The sequence below is a fragment of the Ambystoma mexicanum genome, chromosome 2p (genome assembly GCF_040938575.1).
Source record: "Ambystoma mexicanum isolate Mex_15411 chromosome 2p, UKY_AmexF1_1, whole genome shotgun sequence".
Lineage (NCBI taxonomy): Eukaryota > Metazoa > Chordata > Amphibia > Caudata > Ambystomatidae > Ambystoma > Ambystoma mexicanum.
In genome coordinates this window covers 273,926,854-273,943,304 of record NC_090923.1, presented here as the reverse complement: position 1 = coordinate 273,943,304, position 16,451 = coordinate 273,926,854, and the positions used below count along the sequence as shown (strand labels likewise).

General features: G+C 45.9%; 1 protein-coding gene across 6 annotated transcripts in view; it reads left to right on the top strand.

Annotated features, from left to right (window-relative positions):
- LOC138566370 (inter-alpha-trypsin inhibitor heavy chain H4-like) overlaps positions 1-16,451 on the top strand; it is a 1,003,937-nt gene that overhangs the window by 903,896 nt on the left and 83,590 nt on the right. For all 6 annotated transcript variants that reach the window (XR_011301923.1, XM_069643539.1, XM_069643537.1 and 3 more), the window contains one exon: positions 7,337-7,439. Coding sequence is in view for 5 of the 6 variants with exons in the window: in XM_069643539.1 (XP_069499640.1) it covers positions 7,337-7,439 (103 nt within the window). In the remaining variant the exon portion in view is untranslated. The remainder of the gene's footprint in view (positions 1-7,336; positions 7,440-16,451) is intronic.

Genomic DNA, 16,451 nt, shown 5'->3' with positions numbered 1-16,451 from the left:
CAGGAGCTGCGAGTGCAAGGATGATTCCAGTGAGCTTCAGGGGCTGAGTGCAACACTTTCCAGTGAAGAAATGTAGCAGGCACTGATGCAGGACTCTTCAGGACAGTCTTCCAGACAGGGGAAGGGCGGTTCCAGCGACAGTCACTGCACATGGGTGACAGCATGAGTCTCTCCAGTCACGAACAAAGGAAGCCCTCCGCACCAGGATCCCTGGATGCTGGGAAGTGGAAACTATGCAGGAAAGGGGACCTGTGTGGCTAGCTGGCGACCACTGAAGTACCAGTAAAAAATGCAGAATAGTAATGCTTCGGGCATTGGCTGGTCCAGAGTCACTTCCGAAGGCTCCAGGCTGCAGAATCTTGAGAAGGCATTGAGTCTAGTTGGTCCCACCAGTCCAAAGGGTCGTGGCACCTGCAAGGTTCTTCTGAGATAGCTACACAGGACACGTGGATCCTCTTTTGATCTGCTGGAATGGCTGTAGGACTCCTCTTCTTATTCTAAATTTAGGTGAGTGATCCAACTCAGCCCTCAAATAGCAAGGATCTGCACCACTCATGCACACCAGCAGTGGTCCAATCAGTTACCACTGTGGGACTGACTCATGCATGCACACCAGACTCAATGGCACCAGTTGTGGATTGGGACCAGGCAGTCCCAATACACTTCCTGGTCCATTCACACATGGCATTTACGAGCCCAAGGTGAGTGATCCAACTCAGCCCTCAAATAGCAAGGATCTGCACCACTCATGCACACCAGCAGTGGTCCAATCAGTTACCACTGTGGGACTGACTCATGCATGCACACCAGACTCACTGGCACCAGTTGTGCCCAATCCACTTCCTGGTCCATTCACACATGGCATTTACGAGCCCATGAAAACAGCAGCTTACCAGGCCAAATGCATGACCACAAAAGGGAATTCCTGACCTGAGAAGGCAGGAAGAAGGCCAAAGAACAAAATGGCCAAAGAACAAGCACAACATCTCTTCTCTTAGCACAGCCATCTTAGGACACTAGCCACTGTTCTTAGCCAAAAGCGGTAAATGCGAATGGGCACACTAAAGATATAGCAATAATGGTAAAAATGTAACTACTGCCACTAGCTTGTCTTTGGGCACATTAAAAAGTAACCAAAATCCTGTTGGTAAAAGTCTATCCATTTTAGAAGCAAGATGGGACCCGAGACACCCCTGCAACATAAGAGAAATGGTGTCCTCATTATTGCCTAATTTGAAAAAGTAACAGAGCAATGCCCCGAGCAGCGTGGCCATGTTGCAGTGAGACCGGAACAGCTCTCCCATAGGAGAGTAATATGCCCCAGTAAAACCACCTTAAGTGAGGAACATACTGAAGTGATCATTTAGTTTCAATACCTACCTGGAATTATCAGCCACCCTCCTTTAATATTTCTCTCTCTCTCTCTGTCTGTCTCTCTCTCTCCTTCTCTCGTCAACTCTGTTGTGTTTAATGAAAAAAAGGATGCATTCTGTACAGGTAAATCAGGAAGCTGGTATATTGAAAATCAGATTGTATGTTTACTTGATGATTCTTCAGTTACAGATATCATTGGTTTTGAAGGATAGTATGGAGGATGCAGCACCCAACGCACATTCATTCACTCTCCCTTACACTCACATTCATGGAACCCACAGACCTCTGACATACACAGAGTATGTACCCCATTACATTTATGACATCTCTCTGTACTATCACACTATCATTCAATACTTTCCTTCTCAGGAACACATACACCAAGGGAGGGAAGAAGAAAGAAAAGAAAGGATTAACCTTCACACTCTGCAGTCCTACACCATTTAAAGCTAGAACGACATGCATTCTATCCAGTGGGAGTGCAGAAAAGACATACCATGTCCCAGTTGGGTAATGGACACTGGGCAATCTCGGCCACAGGATGAGGTATGAGTATTGACCATATCCACATCAATCATCCGGTGACCATAGGGATACAGGAGAGTAAGAAACACAAGGTCATCTTAGGCCTCACACAAGCTAAATGAGGCATGGTGGGAGGTGAATGTCCTGGGGAGGCTTATGATAACGTGCACAATGTGGGGGCCACTTGCCCCTTCCTTAGTGGAAATAGTGGTTCATAGATGTATGGGAGATTTGTTTGTGCATCCTGACATTCTATGTGCTGTGGGGTCTATAAAAATGAATGCACAACTGGGGTTCCGCAATGCTGTGTGCTGAAGAAGGGTGTCTAGAACAATGTACACACACACACCTTTTTACTAACCCGCGCTGAGGTCCTGCTATGCTGTATACCGGAGGATGTTGTTTAGAAAAATCAACATGCTCCCCTTTTTACCATTTCTTGATGAGGTTCCTCCATGCTGTAGGATGGTGTCTAAACAAAGTAACATGCACCACCAGACCCTACCACCATGCTCTGCACTGGAGAAAGGGTCTCATTATATCTCTATGTACAGTGCTGTGGGTAACCTATTGTACTAGTACTAGTGTAGTGTAGTATTTTCGCTTCCATCTTATTTCACATGCACCTACAATGGGCTGTTTACCCCTGGAAATGCCATAGGTCTAGTTCTCCTGGTATGTGCAGACACCTACAAAGGACTTCATTAAGTCTACATTAGGACACAATGTAACCGTTCATTTAGAGTTCCTTCCACCCTCTCGGGAGGATAGCTCAGCGACAACGTGCTGCCTTGAAAGCAAGACGACACGGAGCAACACAGGTTCGATCCCTGGGTCCGAGCTTACAAACCTCTGGGTATTAAGTGCGTTATAAATAATCATATCATATCATAATGCCCACCTTGGTGCCTCATAGTGCTCTAGAGCTTCCTTTGTGAAGCATAATGGCCATGGACGTCATTTGGGGTCTGTAGGGGTTGCAAAAGCAACCCCTAGTTGCTCCCTTGCAACTCCTGGAATGGCCTTTGCAACCTCTGCGTTTAAAAAAAGTAGTTTGTTGTTTTCAATGTTGAAAGAAACTATTTGAAAAAAATGCAGGCTCCATGCCCGGGTGGTGGGAATGTGGGTCGCAGCTGTGGCCATGCCACTGTGTCTCGGGTCGGGCCTCATGGTGCTAAGCAACCATGTGCTGAGCTCGCCCGACTTAGCGTGCATAATGTTTCCTCTGAAGGAGCTTCTTTTCTTCAGATGAAACGCTTCCGTGGGGCGGCAGTGGCAGTGGCATTGTGTCAGTGATAATGTATACAGATCATCGACTTATGTCAGCAGAGGGCTGTCAAGAGGGCCCGGCCTCCTTTGACTCCTGGAGGCTGCCGGGCCTCTGTCACAAAGTAGGCATTCTTGCATGGAACGCAGCAGAGAGAGTCTTCTTGCCATGATCCCTCACTGTAGAGTGTGCCAGCCCTTGGCGACTGCTGCTCCTCACCACCCTCACCACCTGACCTGCCCCAAGGGATGTAGTGACCTCACCTCTCCTCTTCTTGCTTCCACCTCCAAGCTTCTCCTCCTCAGAGACTTCAATATTCCCCTTGACTCTCCAGATTCAGCCACTGGTCTCTTCCGCAGCCTCTGTGACTTTCTTTCCCTCACCATTCATCCCTCTGGTCCCAAGAACTCAGCTGGACATACATTGGATGCTCTCATCTCAGCAGGCAACCCCTTCTCCAACCCTCTCACTATACCCCTCTCCTGGTCTGACCATGCTTTCTTGTCCTCTTACCTGGATCTCCTAGGTCCCCCGTCCAAGCATCTGCCTGCACTGTCAGTCTCCTCCGTCATTCGACCAATTAAGTGAGTGTCAGTTGCTGCTTTTGCCGCCACTTTCATTCCCCTCCCACTCCTGCCATGGATTCCCACACTGACTCTGCCCTTGCTAATCTTCACCTCTTTATCACCAACATCCTGGACACCCTTGCCCCTGTCATGAGGATCTGCATGAAACCTGCATCCAAGCGCAACACCTGTTATGAAACAGAAACAAGGGTGCTGGTAAGCTCACCAGTACCCACGTTTCCAGACCGGCAAACTGTGAATCTGCCTGCCGGAGCCGCTGTGCCCGACAGGTCTGACCCTGCCGGGCGTAGTGGCCACAGTAGGCAGACCGATCAGTGAAGCACCAGCACCATTAGTCCTATAGGACTCTATGGTAATGGGGACCTACATTTTACCAGCCCCTGACTACCTGAGCCGCTGGACTTGGAATCTCCCGGTGGCACCGGGAAGTTAGGCGCTGGTAAAATTTACGAGTCCGTCGTTAACCCGCCAGTAGCACCGGCACGGTTAACGCTGGACTTGTAATGAGGCCCATTGTGTTGTAAGAGAGTTGAAATGCATTGAATGTAGATATATGATGTTTGAAGGAGGGTACTGGAGACTTACGTTGCTAGTTTGCTTGATGTTGATGGTGTTGGAGAATGCTGAAAACTTAAGTTACTGGAGGGTGTCAGTTTGTAAACATGAAGGTGTTGGAGCAAGGCATTGGAGGTGTACGGTATTGGAGGGCGGGAGTGGGTGCCAGACATTTAAAGCTGTTGGCGGAGGGCCATTAGCGACTCACAGTGGATGGTGGGGTGTCTTTGGTGGAAATGGTTGGGGGATATTCAGGCTCTGGGTGACTGGCGGGAGTGGGTTGCTGTGCAATGGTTCAAAGTGCACTATTGACACGAAAATCCCTGTGTGCATTGTCCACATTTAAAAGCATGAAGTGGTACAGCCTCAGACTGTCTTCTGGGCGGACTTGTGTTGGTCAGTTGCTGTTTCCAGTTTGTTGGCAAAGCAAAAACAAAGAGGTGATGGCTGGAAGGTTTAGAATGAATCTTGACCACTGGTATTGCTCTGGGCAGCCCTCCAGACCATCGTTCTTTGCCTGCCAAGCCATTACAGAAGGGGAAAGACCATATGCAAATCAGGCTTGGCCCCACCCCAAAAGGGGCAGTCCAGCCCGAACTGCTAGGTCACATCCCTTCTGCACGAGACCACAAGCATCCCCAAACATGTTTTGGCCTTGTTGGGCCGCATCAGTGAGGAGTAACTTGGGTCTCTAGGTCCAGCAGGCACGGGACCCACGTGTGCTCATACCCGTCCTACTCGGGGTGACAAAGCAAAGACAAAGAGGTGATGGCTGGAAGGTTTAGAATGAATCTTGACCACTGGTATTGCTCAGGGCAGCCCTCCAGACCATCGTTCTTCGCCTGCCAAGCCATTACAGAAGGGGAAAGACCATATGCAAATGAGGCTTGGCCCCATCCTCCAGTTTGTTGGCAGGCATTGGATGTCTGCGCTTTGGGGTTTAGGCCTCTTTGAGATGCTCGTCTGTTTACAGTTTAGCCTGAGTGATGTACAATAGTCCAGGTTGTTGTATTGCAGGTCTGCTTACATTCAAATTAATTTGGTAATATGGGTTTACGCACACTGATATTAATGCTGCATATGGTGATACAGTCGTGTATGAAATGTATATGATATTGCAGTTATATTGTAACCATATTTTTCTTAGTGTAATGAGGAACACTGATATGCAGTGCCACTTCCTGTTTTGTCAAGTGGTGAAAGGTTGTGTGATGTCATTTGGGGCGGGGTCAAATGGCATTACTTCCTGTGATGTCACTTCCGCTACCCCTGTCATTTTGGTGAAATGACGTCCCTGACAATAGCTCGAGTAGAATGCTAAGATTTTGTACTCAAGAATAGGAAACAACATAGTACATAAAGGTGTCTGAGTATCTTAAATGGCCACTATTGATACATTCAAGGCCCATGAGCAACCAGAGCTTTATATGAATAGCCGAAGGACACACCTCTTAACATTGATAGCAAAGTTGGAAGGGTTTACCCACTCCTGGCCCTTAACTGGTGCAAATATGCTTCTGGGCACCATGATCAACGGAAGCTTGCCCGGTAGTGCAACAGGGGGAAGTTGGCTTTGACAAACTGTATTCTTCCTTAGAACATGGGCCAGTGTGCTTAACCTCAAACACAGGAAGAGGCTCTGGTAAGGATATTATCTCTCGAGGGTTGTGAGCAAAGGTGCTGAAATGCCTACACCCCTCTTTGCCTCCAGATGGGTGTTTTTACAGTGTCACCAGTTGGGTATAACATAAAAGGATGCATTGCAGGCTGCGGGGATGCGTCAGGAAGCTGGAATATTGAAGATCATATCCCAGCTTTAGTTCGAGATTCTTCATTCACAGATATCAGGCATCAGTGATATTCAAGTACAGTTTAAAGGAAGCAGCACCCAACAAACATCCATTCACTCACACTATCACGATAAACTGACACTTAGAAAACACACGTACGTTTGACATACAAAATTAGTAAAAGTGTGGGTACCTGTCTATTTAGAATGCACATGGTTTAAATAGCATGTTCTATAGAATCTCTGTCACCCATTGTGGTGTCAAACCATGTTTCATCTCACTGACTCTTCACATAGGAATAATATCTACTTGAATATCAGTCTAGTCCCACCTACAAGGGCAGTCCACCACCGACATGCTAGAGAATCCTGCTCTTAACAAGAGTAGAATCAGGAAACCCAGACCCACGTTTATGCCTTGTTGGGCCTCAGTGAAGTGAAGCTGAGCCTCTCTAAGACATAGTAAGCAAGGGCTCCCCGTTTGGAGTACCCACAGTGGCTTATGGTGAAACCCCAATTTTTACAAAATTAAAACGAGTATGAGTGCCCCTCTACTGAGAACGAACATTTTTCAACTAACCTGTTCTTTTGGAATTGGTTCCACTCAGGAGGTTCTACAACCTCAACCAGATTAGAAGCCCTTGCTCACTGTGCCTTAGAGAGGCTCAGATTCACCTCACTGAGGAGGCCTTAGCCTACTTATGGAACGAGGCTAACGTTGGCCATTTCATTATTCTGCAAAGTGTCTCCTCCCGTGGTATATAAGACGTTATGTTTTCCAATGGTAACAATGAACATTCTTGTGATATAGCATGACATTAATCTAGCAGAGGCTCATATATTGATCTCTGGAGTAGTACCATTTGGTCAGTTCCTCACCAGCAAAGTCGACTTACAGTTGTTGGTTTTTTTTAAAAAAAAGTTTGAAATGTACCTTCAACTGTAGCCGAGACAACTAGAGTAATTATGATCTGGACTTCAAGAAGCGAAAATAAGGATAGCAAAGGAAAAAGCAACACACCATTCCAAAACGTGTATTGGATCGTTTCCTGAAAGCAAATGGACAATCTTGTCAAATTCATGAAGATAGCTTTAAACATTCCTACAATGAAGTGACACATGCCTGGCACCCTCAGTTATTTGACTTTTACCACCCATCACACTATTTCTCGTACATTGAATATCATTTGAACAAAACAGCATAATATTCTATCAATTTCTTTGTCTTTCTTTAACAAGGTCAATTTTACTTCAATTCAACTTTTGATGCCAGCGCTGATGATCGACAGACTGCACACGAAACATTGCTAACTGTTCAAGGGAAGAAAATGCAAGCTACCAGGTAGGACAACAACATGCAAAGAAAGCAATTCATTAAGCCCTTAATTCCGATCAGCACTGACGTATCAATATGCATACCTACAAACTTTAAGCACTAGGATTTCGAGCAATTCTTCTACAACACTATGGCATCACCTGATACTTATTCATGGCGTATTTATAATGCGCCTATACACATTCCCATTGAGGTGATAACAGGCTTAATTACGATTTTGGGGTGTGCCACAAACACGGTGGTAATGCAGTGGTACCACTCCATTACCACTGCATTACTGTACCCCTGAACGATGGGTTTGGAGGTAAGGTGGAGGAGAAACCTCTAGCAGAATGATAGGGCTATTACCAGAGCACAACCTGACATCGTGCTTTCCAAAATGTGGAAATTAACAGTTAATTACCCAGATGTTCTTTGTTGCAAATTGCGTATGTTAAAAGAACACATAGAACCAGCTTTTCCAATTGGCAGAATGAGGAAAATACTTACCACAAAGTGTTTTCAAATTGTTGGTATGCAGACAATGTTACTCCAAAGGTCTTACGCTATCAACCTGATGTGGTTTCACAGTATTGTTTCCCTCACTTATTTAATGACTGTGCCATGATTCCTGGTTTACTGTGTCCCTGATATCTGGTGTACTGACTAAGCCGATTTAAGGATGCTCTCATATGTGAATTCCATAAGTACTGCAATATCCAGCTATATAATTTACTTTGTTTGCCTTTGCACGTAGCTGGATTATGGGCGCACTAATATGTGGAATTCAATGGTGGCTGTATTCACACCTTCATATAAATAAATTGTATTTGTTCCTCTGAAAAAATACACCAATTTTAGAATGTGATCATCAAGCTCCACTCATAGGCTGGTCACAACAATGTGTGAATGAATGAAGGCCTTACTTTGTGGTTTTTCCTCTCTGAGATCCAATTCCCGCAAAATGTATATGGTCTCCTCCAGGAACCGGAAGAATTGGGGAAACAGTCTGTATACACGGATGAAAAGGTTTTCCTAAAGTTTACACCTGAAGAAACCCTGCTTGAACCTGCAAAACTTCCATTATCTCTACTGACATTGATATGCTTCCTGGAAACAATGATCCCAGAATTTCATTTACTGACATGAGGACAAAAAAGGTTGTTGACCGTTAACCATGCAGATCACAAACACAAATAAATGAGAACACTAGCAACACCATATCCCAGAGTCTGAGAAATGCATCAGCCTAATCTGATTGACTACTACTTATTGTACTACTCTCTGGTTCCACGCACATACAAATAACCTCCGTACCTCTGTAGTGTCTACCTGCTTCCATCCATGCCCGGAAGTTTCTGTAACAACACAGAGCTCCCCAAACAGGGTCTACTGTATTATCCAGTTGATATTATTTCAAACTGATCCCTTCATCCGAACCAGCAGAAGATAAACCTCAGCGACTCAACCAGCGATAAACATTTCACAGCACTAGCTTGAAACTGCCAAAATTCAAAGTTCCCCAAATAAGGGAATTCTTCATAATAACCGTCCCATATAGAGTGCATCTATAGATACATCGGGAGAATATACCATTCAGTGGTCAAAATGAGATTTAGAAAAAGGAATAAAAGGCACAACATTGGTTAACTCCAAGATGGGTCCTTCCAGACACCCTGCTACAGGGGTTGTTATGCACAGATATTTGGCCCTGATCTCAATAATGGAAAATTATGTATTACAATGTGGTTCTGATCCAGAGCACACACTCAGCTTCTTTGCAATGATAACGGTCCTATTAGTCATTGTGACATTTGGATCGTGCAAGTGCAGTAACAAGACGTGCCAGGGGGTGGGGGGATGGTGGAGAGGGGCAGTGGGAGGTAAGTGACATGGGAGGGGCATAAAATGCAGGGGGGAGGGGATGAAGGAAGAAAGGGCCCATGGGCTAGGTAAGTGCTGGGGGGAACCCAGCGGGTTCAAGTTTCAGGGGATGCTGCGGGCGGACTACCGTCTAAGTGCTGGGACGGGGGGTGGACCAGACAGGAGGGATGCCCAACCCACCCAGCTAGTCAGGGAAGGGGCCCAGAAGGACAGTGCTAGTTTGGGGATGTGCTGATATAGAGTGGTCAGGGAGGACCAGGTGCTCTGCAGGACTCATAAGAGACCAGGCCGCCAGTCAAAGCGGCATGTGGGGGCATTAGCCAGGGAGGGCCAGAGAGAAGGAGGTAGAGAAGAGCAGCGTCTTGAGAAGCTTCCAGAACTTAAGGAGGTCTGGTTCAAGTCTGAGAGGGGCAGGGAGGCCATTCCAGAGGGAGGCACCTGCTGAAGAGAGAGATCTACCCCCCACTCTCCGCTTGGAAAATCGTCTGATCTGAAGGGTTCTAGCAGGGAGGTATTTAGGGAGAGAGAGTTGGATGTAGCGGGGTCCCAGGACCCAGAACACTTTGTGGATGATGCAGAGAGTCTTGCATTTGCTCCTTGCAACAACCGGCAGCCAATGGAGAGGTTTAAGGACTGGAGTGATGCAGTCCCTGGGATTGAGGCCAAGGATAAGTCTTGCAGTCCTATTCTGGATTAGTTCAAGGGAGCAAAGGGAGCAACAAGGCAGATTGAGGAAGAGGCTGTTGTAGTAGTCCAGGCTAGAGAGAACCAGAACTCTGGAGACATTGAGTTTCTGTGGGAAGCTAAGAAAGGGGAGCATGCCTCTGAGGAGGTGAAGATAAAAGTGGGCCTTCTTGGGAAGGTCCATGATGTGAGGAGAGAAGGAGAGGGAGGAGTCGAAGATGAAACAATCGTTTTTAGCCTTACAAGATGGTGAGGGCGGGGACACAGTGTGAGTGGCAGGAGAGTGGGAGGGAAGCAGGGAGCAGGGGTTCCAATGAGAAGGATCGTGGTCTTAATGGCATTAAGACAGAGATCATTAGCCGTGCACCATGCCTGAATGGCAGTCAGACAGTCAGGAAGGAGAGAGGAAGGAGAGGAGGTAGTGGAAGGAAGCTTGAAGGAGAACTGTGTGTCATCAGCATAACACTGGAAATGAGGAGAGAAGGAGGAAATCAATTGGGCCAGAGGGGCAAGGGAGATGTTGAAGATCTACTGTGATTGGATAGAGCCCCAAGGAACACTGCTGTTAGACAATGATATGGAGGAGAGGAAAGGGCCCAGTTGCACCTGGGAAGGTTAATTAGATAGGAAGGAGGTCAACCAATCCAGTGCCAGGTCCATGATACCAGCGGTATCATGTGCCGCTTTATGATGGTGGCATGATTGACTGTGTCGAAGGAAGAGGACAAACCAAGGAGGATGAGAACAGAAGGAGAGTTGGAGTCAAGGCCTGAGAGCAGGACTTCACAGGTGTTCAGTAGAGCAGTTTCCATTCCTCTGGATGCTCTGAAGCCAGACACGTGGTCATGGAGCCATCAGATTCAGTGTGGTGGGTCAGTTGTGAGATGACCAACTTCTCCAAGAATTTGCCTAGGAAGGGGGTAGTGGAGATAGGGTGGTAATTAGCTGGGCAGGAGGAGGGGCAGACAGCTTTTTAGGAGAAGGTGCACAACGGAGTGCTTGCGGGCTAGTCGGAAGGAGCCAGTGACAAAGGGATGGTTTCAGAAGTCAGCCAAGGCATGAGTGAGAGAGGAAATGTTGTCCTTGATAGTTCTGGAGGAGCAAGGGAACACCTGTTTGCAGGAGCCTTTCAGGCTTAGAGACCTCATCCTGTTCTATGGATGAGAAGGAGGACAGTATGGGGGAGGAAGAGAGGGTGCCAAGAGTGGCCTGAGAGCAGGTAGAGGAGAGTGAAATGGGAGGCCAGTGCAGTACAGAGGGCCTGGTTCCTTACAGATTTTGAACAGTTCAGGCATATTGTTGGTGGACCCAGAGATCAAGCTTGCATATAGGCCCTCTTTTTTGAACGGATGGAGAGATGGTATTGCCTTTGGAGTGGTAACTGGCTAATTTGTCAGTGGGTGTGTTTGAAGCCTGCCTCTTCTCTGCACTTGCTTTTCAGAGAGGCTAGATCAGAATCATACCAGCTGTTGCGCTTGTAAGGAGGCTTCATACAGATCCTTGTGACAGGGGCAAGTGTATCAAGGGTGTTGGAGATGGAGAGTTGAAGGTTAGTGAAGGTTGTGTCAGTGGGAGAGTCAATGGCAGTGTTCGAAGGGGGGATGAAAGTGGCAGCAAAAGCAGCGACTGACATTTGCTTCATCAGTCGAATGACAGAGAAAGAGACTGGCAGAGCTGGCAGAGGCTTAGTCAGGGAGCCCAAGAACTCGAGGTGAGGAGAGCAAGGTCAGACTAGGAGAGAGGTGTAGTGAGAGGGTTAGAGATAGGGATGTCGGCTGAGATGAGCGCATCTAAGGTGTGTCTGGCTGAGCGGGACGGATTAGAGGGAAGAATGGTGAGGGAAAGAGTCTCACAGAGGTCACGGAAGAGTACAGTTGTGCTCTAGCACCTGTAATTGTCTCATGTGTTAGAGGGCCAGTAATGATCCTGGACCCTAACAATCACACAGACTCTAAGAATATGGAAAAGTACTACTTCATTATCAGCATCAAAATAAAGTAGGGCCATCTGATGAATATTAGGTAGTTATTCACACACTCACACCCAAAAGTCATTATTCATTTGTTTATTTATTTATAATATATATATATAGCTAAAAGATGACTTTTAATATACTACACATACAAATTGACAATAAATACATAAAAACATCTAATAACACAACCATATTTTCCACGTTATCATGTACCATTAAAAAATCCCTTTGGATATGTCTCTTAAAATAACCATACAAAATTGATAAAATGTAATCATGTGATAATATTTGCATGATTGCCCTCCAACAATAGATTCCACATCAGAGTCACATCTTCACAGTGTATCTTGTTGTGAAATGCTTGTATTTCATCCTAATCACATTTAGGCTCTTACATTGACACAAACTATGTTCAGCTGATTCAATTTCAATCTCACCACACAGTCTGCACAGTCTCTGAGACTGTGGTATACCCAGATTTGCACCTTCAATCTCAAGAACCTGTGTACCATTGAATTTGAGTAAAAGATATTATCTAATTATTTCACTAATCGGATAGGCTCCAATATATTTTGGAACCATTTTTCGTGCCATCCAGTATTGAATGAGAGGTCCACTGTTAACATGTGAGCATAACAAGGTTTTATATCTCGATGTGCATCATCTATGACGTCATCATATGTGGCAAACTAAAACTTATTGAATTGAGGGATCGGTTAAGGGAACATATGTACCTATAGTATATATAAGTGTTACTAACTTCATTGGCTGCCCCTTATTTGGTAGGCATGCCTTAAACCACCTCCTATTATGTATAATACTGATTATAGTGGAGAAATGGCAGCGGGTTGGTCTTTGCAACATTTTATAGCATGTTGCTACATAGACCCTCTGATTGGTTGGCATGCTTTCCCAACCTTGGACTTTCGGCTTGTTAGCAGCACCTAAGCAAAACAAAACTCAGGTTCCGCAAGCAACATCAGACTATTCCCTACTTTCCCAATTAGTCCATCGTCTCTCATCAGTTAGGCCCCAAGCCAAGGCTTCTCCTTTGTAGTTGACCTCAAAGCCTGCTCTCTGTTCTGGGACATTCAAGGAAGTGCAAGCACACTATTATCTTCGTTTGGGCCTAATGAATAGACCTTGTTTTCAATTTCTGAATCACGTGTCAAGAGACCACAAATGTGTCCTTCTCAACCTTCTATTTAATGTTATTTGATTCAATTGAATTGGGTGTCATTACCCTTCTTGATCTCTAGAGACTTGCTCACTCCATCTTACGTGAGTTTTCCACATCTTCAATTGTCTAATACTTGGCTCTTGCAGATGTTCTCCTTCGCTTCATCTAAACGAAATATGTGTTACGTACATGGCTTATCCTTTTGCCTCCCCTTGTGCCTTGCAATTATTCCTTGAAGTAGCATCCTTGATCTCAGGCCAATAGACTCCTATTTATTCCTCACATGAAGCTGTTTTTCCACATCTCCTGACTCTGCAGTCCAGGTCTGTCTTTCGAGGAATACGAGTCTGCCCTCCATCTCTTTATCATGGCCACTCTAGACATGTTATGTTTTCCTCTGCAGCAAGCTTCTATGTGTCTCATCTACCTTGCGTTTCTGCATATATACATTTATTAATCAGTAGGTTACGTTATCGTCTTTGCATACGCAATTTGTTCATGTTTGATCACATGTTTCTCTTGTTTTTCTGTTAAATCTTTATTCTTTGGGTATTTGCACATCGTTTCAGTGAGTCTCAGTATCTTTCCTCTATGAGGCCACTCTGCTCTTGTCAGATTTCACTTATAGCTCTATGATGTTGAATGATTTGTACAGACATCCTACCACCCTCTCACTGCAAAGGTACATTCGATGTGTATGTCTGAATGTATATCACCTCTCATACACTCAATGCAGTTTTGGGGTGTTACCTGGTATCCCACATACAGCTCTTCTCCGACTGTTCCAGTATGACAGAGGTGAGGGGGCGGGAGATAGAGATTACATGTCCACCTGCTCCTCTACACAGTGGCCACATCAGTTGAGTCAAGATGAATGTGGAAGTCTCAGAGGAGGAGAAGATTGGAGGTAGAGGTTGGGAGATAAAAGGTAAGGTCAGGCTCATTCAGAAAGGAAGAATGAGACCATTCCAGGGGCCCGCTAGGTGGTGGCGAGAGTAAGCAAGAGGGTGTCAGAAGCACAATGCCTGAAGACCAGGCATTCAAATAAAGAATAGGATTGAGGGGGTATTATGGTAACAAGGACCCATTCAGGGAAGATCAGTGCCACTCTGCCTCCAGACCGCTTAGACTTGCGATTGGAGAGGCTCTTTTAGCCCTCGGGAAGAAGAGTGCCAGAGCAGTGATAGAGACAGCATTGAGCCACGTCTCAGTGAGGGCGAGAACGTCGAGGTCAAACTTTTCAAGAAGGAGACAGATGTCGGATGAGTGTTTAAAGGCAGAACGAGCATTGAGAGTAGCTAAGTGAAGTTGGTTGCCCCCATTCCCTAACAATTCACTAATTACTCGGATTTGGGCTGCTTTGTAGTACTTCCGAAAATTTGGGACCTCAAATGTAAAGACTGGAGGGGGTATCTGTACTTCTACCCACTATATAGTTGGGGTAGAAGCACAGAGCACACTGGCCATGGCTCTCAATTGGTAGAATGGATGTGCAACCAAGGCTGATACCTACAGGAGGTTATGCAGGCTGGTTCCTAGGTACAGTGAGTCCTCAAGCTTCCCACAACTGAATGTCTACTCACAATGTTAGGGTATGGCACAGTCCTTTCATTAAAGGATACAAGTCAGATAGATATACACATATACTTTAGACCCACTTTGTACTATAAATCTAAACAGTCAATTTGACTTAATATATAGGGTTCAATGTCGTACCACTGTTATATTTAAATCTGGTTGTAATCCACCAAATTCTGGCAGGCATTCTTTTTATAGACCCACAAAGAACCCTTCTCTGGACGGCAGGCACACAGGACCATCTGCCAGGACACTTTGAGTGAAGAGCAGCAGTTGCACAATGTTCCCTCGTAGCTATGGGTAGAAGTCGTCTATCCAGGTCCTTCCTGGTTCAGTCCTTAAGTCAGAAAAGCATCCTTTTGGATTTCATTGAAGGATTGCAGCCACAGCCTTCTTTCTCCAGCTAGAGCCAGGATACAAGCTTACAATGACTTCACCTTCTTATTTCAGGTTTCTTGTTTCAGCTTCTGACAAGGACGTGAGTGTGAGATCTCCTGTTATACAAAACAGTCCCCATTCACTCATGCAGAGCCAGAACGAGCCAGCCAATCACACACAAGTGCATTCATGCAGGTAGCACCCAATCAGGGTCACGGTCATTCAGGCCATTCACCCAAAACCAGACACCCATAACATAGAATGTGGATTGGAGGGAACTCTCCAGCCTTTGAGAGCACTACATTGCATTCATTCCAGTTTCAGTCAGGGTGGACTCCTGCATTATGTCACGCAACCAAAACCAGACACCCACAGCACAGAATGCATATTGACTGCTCAATCCATTCATTCATGCTCAACCCCAAGGGTGTACCCACAAAAAGCAGTCCCTGGGAAGGCTCACAACTGTCTGGTAGGAGGCAGCCCCAGAGCCATATATGGTCCTGCCACCCAACAGCCATTCAGGGGAAGGGACCAGAGCCAGGGCTTCTCAGGATTTTGAGAAACAAGGGGGGAAAGTCAAAGGAAACCAGGAGGCCACCAGTGGCCATTTTGCCTTGTTTAGGAATCCATTGATTCCGATGGCTGGGCCTAGGTATCCCAAGAATGGAAGATACCCAGAAACACTGTCAAGTCAGCATGTAGCTGCCACCAGCCCATACTGTTCACCAAAAGGTAAAGATGAAGAGCTGCACTGCCAGGGGTGTAGAAAACACACAAAAACACATCCAGAGAAGTAGTAGAACAAGGATGAGGAGGCCCTGTCCCCCCAAAAGCATGTTCAGCAGCACAGTCACCCTTCCTCCTTCCAGAATGAGGATAGCGTGGACTGATTTACCACGTGATTGTCATCCTCTCCCAGACGGTCAACATACCTTCTGGAAAGGCCATCTGCATTGTCATGACTCTTCTCTAGTCTATGCTCTCAATAGTGAAGTCTAGCTTTTGCTGGTTAATGGACCACCTGAGCAGTTTGGGGTTTTCACCCTTCATCTGCATAAGCCACTTTAAGTGCTTATGATCAGTTTAGACCTTGAAGGTAAACCTAGTAAGGTAAGGTTTAAAATGCTCTGAACTATACTAAATCATACCTTTCAACAGTTGTCGGCCTAGGTTATCTACCTTTCAGTTGCCTACTGATGAAGATGATGGGTTGCTTTCTCCCTTTGTCGTCCAACTAGGACAAGACAGCTCCAATTAATTCCTTTGTCACTGGCATCAGTTTGTTCAATAAAAGGTTTTCTGTAGTCAGGAGCACACAACACAGCTTCCCTGCACAGACATTCCTTCAAGCTGACAA